The sequence below is a fragment of the Chenopodium album genome, chromosome 12 (genome assembly GCF_948465745.1).
Source record: "Chenopodium album chromosome 12, dcCheAlbu1.1, whole genome shotgun sequence".
In the NCBI taxonomy this organism is placed as follows: Eukaryota; Viridiplantae; Streptophyta; class Magnoliopsida; order Caryophyllales; family Amaranthaceae; genus Chenopodium; species Chenopodium album.
The window spans coordinates 44241021-44248785 of record NC_137845.1 but is presented as its reverse complement, the minus strand read 5'-3'; the positions used below and the strand labels follow the sequence as shown (position 1 = coordinate 44248785).

The window sequence follows — 7765 nt, the reverse complement described above, 5'->3', positions numbered from 1 at the left end:
TCACTTCGTCATTACTTGCTTGACTTATATTTTATTTGGATGTTTCCTTAAAAATTGTCCTATTTATTAGTAAAATAATATATTTTTTTGACAAGAATAATGCCCTGTTCTCTTCACCTTAAAACATAATATTAAGTAAAAATAATTTTAGTTCAATAAAAATAATTTCACTTCAGTAAAAATAAGTTCAATTCAGTAAAATTCAATTTTCTTAAAGAAAAATTATAATAGAAAATCAGTAAAAATAATTTCAGTTCAGCAAAAATAATTTCAGTTCAGTAAAATTAATTTATATTCAGTAAAAATAATTTAAGTTCAGCAAATATAATTTGTTTAAGTAAAAATAATTTCAGTTCAGCAAAAATAAGGTGAAGAGAACGGGGCCTAAAATAACATATTTTATCAATATATGTGAGCCATATAAATATTGCATATAGAAAAAACAAATAGAAATGAAAAGAGTAAAATTTTGTCCTAATATTAAACAAAGTCACAAACTAGTTATTGTATATAGAAAAAACAATTAGAAAAAGAGAGAGTAATATATATTCCCTCCATGTTTAGATAGATGAAATGTTTTTTTTATTTGCACATATACTAATACAATATTTTGATTGATAATATTTTTAATTCTCAGTAAGTAAAAATTATAAAAATAGAATATTAATAAACTACTCATTAGATAATTCCAACAATTACCCATAAAACTATATTTATTATTAAGTAAATCACAAAAATTAGTCAATTTGAATTAAATGGATAGTGCAAAAAGTCAAAATGCATCTTTTATTTAAACACGGAAGGAGTATTTGAAGCTAATCGAAGAGCTATCTATCCCTAATTTTGTCTATAAAAAGATTACATGTACATTTTCAAGCTTAAGATATTCTAAAACACGATTTGTTAGATTTCTCGAGGAGAAATGAAGAAATCAGCAACCCTTAAGTTTTCTCTTGTGCTCTTGTCACTCGCAACATCAATAATTGCTCAAGAAGTTGGTAAGTCACAAACTTAAATGAAACTTGTTGATAGATCATCAAATAATTCTTTTGTCCATAACATATGGTCACGATAATAATGTAATTTTTAATATTACTTCCACGACTAATTTTAGACAGAGATAGTATATTAATACATGCACGATGCTCTATTATGTTGACGATGTTTTACAACGTTTTATTGAACAATGGCAGAGGACGAGTCGGAGTTCAACTACATTCCAGGGGATAAAAGAGGGCCAGAAAACTGGGGAAACATCAAAGATGAATGGGCGAAATGTAAGACAGGCAAAAAACAGTCACCCATCTTCATATATCCCCAGCTGCCGGAAAGAATCCCGGAGTCGGAGAGGATACTAAGGTTTTATCAACCCGGTCGAACAACACTAAAAAATAGAGGCCATGATATTAAGGTTAACTCACTTTCCCATTCTAATTAGTACGGACTATTAAATAATTCAAGCTACGCTACAAAACCTAAGGGTTAATTTACATACCAAGTACATGTTTTTGTATGAAATTGAAACTCATGTTTATGTACTAACCACCTTCCTTTCGAGTTTACTTCATTATAATCAAACCTATGGTCATATATACCTTCACGGTTGCATACATCTAACGTTTATGTTGCATAAAGGAATTGGATTAAACCTCGATCTTTACTTTCACAAAACGCCCCAAGTAATCATGAACTGGGAATCTCACGCAATTTTTCTTTTCTTAAATTAAATCCTTTCTAAATTCAAGTATAGACGTCGGCGATTAATTTTTTTTCTTTTTTTTTTTTTACAAGCAAGGAAAAGAGAAAAACTACTTCAGTTTGAGTATTTATCACGAGTAGTTGTATTGCTAGTGGACAGAAAATAAACTGTGCGTTAGCTTATCTGTTCATTTTAAAACAACCCCTGTTTGTGCTCCTTTATGCCTCTCTCACTAGCAGGGAATCTAGTTCAGCAAGGACTTTTTTTTTATAGAGGTTGAATAAGGTTGAGCAAGATGGCTTGACTCTAAGTCATTTTCTAAACAAAAGGTATACCAATCAACAACATGGGAAAAGGTCAAGGACCAATTGAGGAGTTTACCTGGATAAACCATTTGAACAAGTCAATTTCAAATGAGAATCCACCCTCGTGGGTGACTGGCTATATAAGGGTCCAAAGCCTATTTTTTATTTTAGAAAAGTGGCATTTAAAGGTCAACATCCGCAAGTTCCTCTTGATTTTCCTTCATTAAATTAGCGCCTATGGTATTCCCCTTCAAAACTGTGTGGTAGTCATTCTTAAAATGTCTACCTATACTAATTTTTTATTGGCTTATTTTTTATGTTACAATTTATTATAATTGTTTTTTCTTATTTTTAAAATTTATTTTAACTTTATTTTAATTCTTTTTTTTTAATGTTTTCATAATTATATTATGAATATTTTTTAATTTCATTAGTAGTAAAAATTGAATTTGTAAATCAATTAGGAATATTATAAAAAAACAAAAATAAAAAATTACTATAAATAAATTTTAAAAATTAATAAATGATTTATAATTAATTTTAAAATTATTAAATAAATCAAAATCAGCTAATAAAAATTAGTATAATAATAGTTATTTTAAAGATGACTATCATAGAATCATCATTCCTAGCTCCACCCCATGGCTTCATATATGTATTATTGATGCTCATGTGACATGTACTAACCAGTTTCCTTTATTAAAATTGCACCTACGGTATTGCCATAGCTACCTCATTTTCATACATATAAAGTTGTTAAGTAGGTTTACTTGTTGGAGATATGAGATATATTCAAAATTATGGGTACAATAGATTAGCTTTTGAATATAATAGAAGTTAATTTCATTAGTTGAATCAATTCAAATGCATAATTGTATCTAACTTAATTAGTTAATTAATTTTTTGTATTCCTATAACGCTTGTTGTAGCTTGACTGGACGGACGGAGGTGGAAGAATTCGAATCAATGGCACCAATTATATCCTACAACAATGCCATTGGCATTCTCCGTCGGAGCATGCAATCAATGGAAGGAGGTTTATGCAATGCATTGACTAACATATTACTTTCATTCGGACTTAGTTGTCGCTAAATATTGTATCTAACATATAATTTCTTAATACGTGCTCGTAATTTACTAATATTTTTCTAACAATACAAGTACATTATTTATTTATAAGTTTTTATTTTACATAGGTATGCTTTGGAGGCGCACTTTGTACATCAAAGCCTTGACAACAAAATCGCAGTAATTGGATTCCTTTACGATTTTGGGAATCCTGATCCTTTCCTTTCTTCGGTAATCAATCCATTAATATATAAACATACGAGTATTTTATACCTTCAGAAAAAAAAAAAAAAAAAAAAAAAAAAAAAAAAAAAAAAAAAACCATATATAGGAATAGGTAATATAAATTTTATTTCTAATAACCAACAAATAAAATTACTAATCATTCTCTTGACTAGTGCGAGGTTTATATGATCACAGATTGAAGAAGAATTACGATTTCTCTCAAATAATTCATCGGACGAAATCATGGCTGTTACGATTCATCCATCAGAGGTTCGAATGGAAGGAAGTAGCTTTTATAGATACATGGGCTCACTTACAACCCCTCCTTGTGATGAAGGTATCATTTGGACAATTGAAACCAAGGTATGTACCTATCTAACATGAAAACATTTTCGATCGTCCGATATTGACATTTGTCAAATACAGAAATTCATTTTTATTATTCTCTAATCTTAATTGTTTGTTCCATTTCTTTATCTGGACCTATGACTGCAAATTTTCACTAATTATAAGAATAGATATTGTTATGTCTATGTGAATCTTAATAGATTCATTGGAATTTATACTTTCAATTATCGACTATATATAATATATCTGAGCTCAAACTTGAGTACTTGTTAATGAAAAACAAGTTGAGCTCGAAACGAACATCTAATGAGCCAATATTGACTTGTTTGCGAGCTATGTGGCTCAGCTCAGGACCACCCTTACACTTAAGGTAAACGTTTAAAATGATCAAAGAGACTGAATAAATAAACAAAACAAAATAGTTCGTACAATTATAGTTGGCCTATTCTATTAGTAATTAGGAAACAATTTGAACAAAAGTTGTTTGAATAGCTAGAATGATAAGGAAACAACACATTTTTTATTTTTTATTTTGACCTATGCAAAATGAGACTAGTATCTAGTATAGAAAGAAAGTGTGAACTAGAATTTAAGAGACCTGAATGCCTTAGAAATATACTTCCTCCATTCTATTAATATTGTAACAATGAACTTTTTGCACTATTCATCACTCTTGTTTGACCATATAATATGATTTATACATTAAGCAAAATATAATCATGTGAGATTTTGTTGGATTCGTCTCATAAAATACTTTCACAATATCAACTTTTTATAATTTTTACTCATACACAATTATAGATATTTAGCATATAAAATGTGTTTTAGGATGTGTAATTTCCTCCTTGTTGCAATATTAATAGAACGGAGAAAGTATAAAATTAATTAAAGCAAACTTCTCCTTATTTAAATACTTCCTTCATATTAAGGCCCTGTTCACTTCACCTAAAAAAATAATATTAAGTAAAAATAATTTCAATTCAGTAAAATTAAGTTCAGTTGATTAAAATTAAGTTCAGTTCAGTTCAGTTCAGTAAAAATGAGTTTAGTTCAGTAAAATTCAGTTATCTTAAAGAAGAATTATAATAGAAAATCAGTAAAAATAATTTCAGTTCAGCAAAAATAATTTCAGTTCAGTAAAATTAATTTAAGTTTAGTAAAAATAATTTAAGTTCAGCAAATATAATTTTGTTTCAGTAAAAATAATTTCAGTTCAGCAAAAATAAGGTGAAGTGAACGGGGCAAAAATTAGTAAAACGACCCATGACCTCATGCTCATTAAGCTTTAACTTCAACCATTACTCCAATAACACATCTTATATCAAAATTGTTTTGTTAAAAGGCTTAACTGTATTCACAAACTTGAAGATTTGATGTTTAATTTTATACATAAATATTCAACAACAATCTATATTAAGGCCCCATTCTATTCACCTTGTTTTTCCTGAACTGAAATTATTTTTACTGAACTAAAATTATTTTTGCCGAACTTAAATTATTTTTACTAAACTGAAATTATTTTTACTGATTTTCTATTATATATTTCTTCTTAAATTTTACTGAAATGAAATTATTTTTACTGAACTGAAATTATTTTTGCTGAACTGAAATTATTTTTATTGAACTAAAATTATTTTTACAGAATATTATTTTTTTTAAAGAGAAGTGAACATGGCCTAATAATCTTAAATTTTTATTACTATGTATAAAAGCTCATTTTCAATATATTTAATGAATCGGGACATCGTTCGGACCAAAACTACTTTTTGATGAAAATGGTTAAGATGAATAGGGAATGAACATAGATAATTCATCTAATGACCGGTTCAACTAAACCAATGAAACAATAAAGTCTTTGAGAGCAACTTTTCATCAATCCTTCACGATACCTTATAAATTAAGTTTGTTCGTGTAGAATTTAATGGAGAATAGACAAATTAGTCCTTGTTTTATGTTATACCATTCCAAATCATCTTATCACATTACTCCCTTTTAAATAATGGGGTTTTATTATTCTTTTATTTTATTTTCACCAATTAGTTTCATAACATTTAAATTGTCACTTTCTGTAGAAAAATTAAGGTAAATAAAAGAGAAACTAATATAATGTGGACTGATTTAAGAGAGGGGGGGGGGGGGTGGGATAAATAAATAAATAAATAAATAAAGAGAGAACAAATAAGAGAGAAAAGTGAGCAGTTCCTTTTGAACTCGCCCCACTAATTATATCCTCTAATTAATCAATTCATCTTTAACATCACTTCATATATATCCTTAATAGAATGTGCATAGCTAATGTTGTTTCTTTCCTATGTCTCCATAACTTTATTTCAAATTTCCATAAGAAATGCATGCATTCAATAACTTTTCACAAAATTTTATAGGTTTTTCTTTTATTTAGCCTCTTCATCCTAGATTGTTTCCATTTTACTCGGCCGATTATCCTTTAATTTGGTGTCTTAATTTGTTTGTCATATTTCCTTTTTAAGATACTTTTTTATTCATGCTTTTTCTCTAGCTAAACTTAATTACATCTCAAACACCTTTTTGTTTTTTTCTTCTCTAATTTTTTACTTGCATGAAGCATCCACTTTATTATAGGCTAGGGTAAGTAAATGCATAGAAATGGTGTGCGACAGAAAATACTAATAGAGAAAATTCTTTTCATGTTGAATAAATAGATTGTTTATGTAAAGCATGATGCATAAATTAATTATTCATATGATCAAGACACTAAAAGTATTGTTTTTTCAATAAATAAGGGTTGAGTAAAATAATAAATACGGGTTGAGTAAAATAATAAATACCTTGTCAAAAAAATAAAATAAAATAAAATAAATACCTGGTATCTTATAAATCTCTGTAATGTGACTATGTGAGTAACTCGGAAAACACACGAATAAGGTTCAACCGTAATCTGTACGTTTTTACAAAAGGCGTTCATAGCATGTTAGTATGTGGCAATTATTCATTGATTTTGGTCTAATGGTTTACTTTTCACTAATACAGCTTGGAACTGTTTCAAAAGAACAAGTGAAGTTGTTGCGAGATGCTGTTAATGATGTAAGTTCAAACCCTCATAAATTAAGCTTATTCTATTGCTCTCTTCTTTTGGTGCCTAAAGCCCTAAAGGTCATCAACTATTTTCCTCAAAAAATGGACTCAATAATGTAGATGAGATTCCATTATCCTAGGGTGGTCTTTTTGGAAAAAACATGAAGCCCTAATCTCCCGAAACAAAAAAATTTACGGAAAAATTTGATGAACGAATCCAAGATAAAAAAATCTCTAGAAATTAGAAAGGTTGTGATACCGTATTAACCTCAAGAATAACTGGATAAAATAGCTTAAGTCTTGTATTGATTATAACGATAATATATAAACACAATACAAAACTGACCTAACTTGCCTAAAATTCCTAACATAAATAAATCAACCGACTTCTAATAATCACACCTTTCTGAATTTGATATAAAATTCTCTTCTTTTACCCTTTTTGTAGAATGCAAGGGAAAATGCAAGACCATTGCAGCCTTTGAATGGTAGAAGGGTGCGCCTCTACGATACAAGACTCCGTATTGAAAACAACAACACTCTCCACACAGCATATGCGGCATCTATGTAAACATGTCATCTGGGCTAGCACCTTCTATGAAATCGGAATGGTTCAAAATGAATAGTGGTCTGGTATTTATGCTAATTTTATGTATGGATAAATAAAAGGGCATTAGTTGATTATAAACACTATGCCGAAATATAAATAAGGACTAATGAGACATCCTCTCGTGTTATTGTGTACGATCAAAAGTTCACAACCATCTTTACATATAAAGGCTAACTTGTGGGGGAACAATTAAAATTTACTCCCTTTGTTGTTTATTAAGTGTTCCAATAACTTTTGAATTCCCTTACTCCTCTTTGACCAAAATTTTTGCGTTATATATAAGATTCGCAATAAGTAAATGAAATTTGCATCAAAAGTGATCGATATACTTTAAAGTTACATATTATGAACTTGCCACTAATGACACAAGATATGTATTTGTCTTTTTTTCTATAATAACCTAAGGGTTTAGATTGATTTCTTGTTCTCATTTACTTCGTATAAAATAGCCTATTG

The 7765-nt window shown here is 28.6% G+C and overlaps 1 protein-coding gene across 1 annotated transcript; it reads left to right on the top strand.

Moving 5' to 3' along the window:
* Nucleotides 1-831: 831 nt before the first annotated feature.
* LOC145572438 (alpha carbonic anhydrase 7-like) lies at nt 832-7523 on the top strand. The gene is made up of 7 exons (XM_081631412.1): nt 832-998; nt 1194-1411; nt 2934-3040; nt 3201-3303; nt 3493-3660; nt 6655-6708; nt 7148-7523. The coding sequence occupies exons 1-7, from the start codon at nt 923-925 to the stop codon at nt 7268-7270; spliced, it is 849 nt and encodes a 282-aa protein (XP_081487538.1). The 5' UTR covers nt 832-922; the 3' UTR covers nt 7271-7523.
* Nucleotides 7524-7765: the final 242 nt, after the last annotated feature.

What these genes read in the sequence shown, in the direction of transcription:
- LOC145572438 (XM_081631412.1), top strand. Translation starts at nt 923, where the DNA reads ATGAAGAAATCAGCAACCCTTAAGTTTTCTCTTGTGCTCTTGTCACTC. An exon ending in AATAATTGCTCAAGAAGTTG is followed by an intron (nt 999 to 1,193) that starts GTAAGTCACAAA and finishes GAACAATGGCAG; the next exon opens with AGGACGAGTCGGAGTTCAAC. An exon ending in TTTGGACAATTGAAACCAAG is followed by an intron (nt 3,661 to 6,654) that starts GTATGTACCTAT and finishes TCACTAATACAG; the next exon opens with CTTGGAACTGTTTCAAAAGA.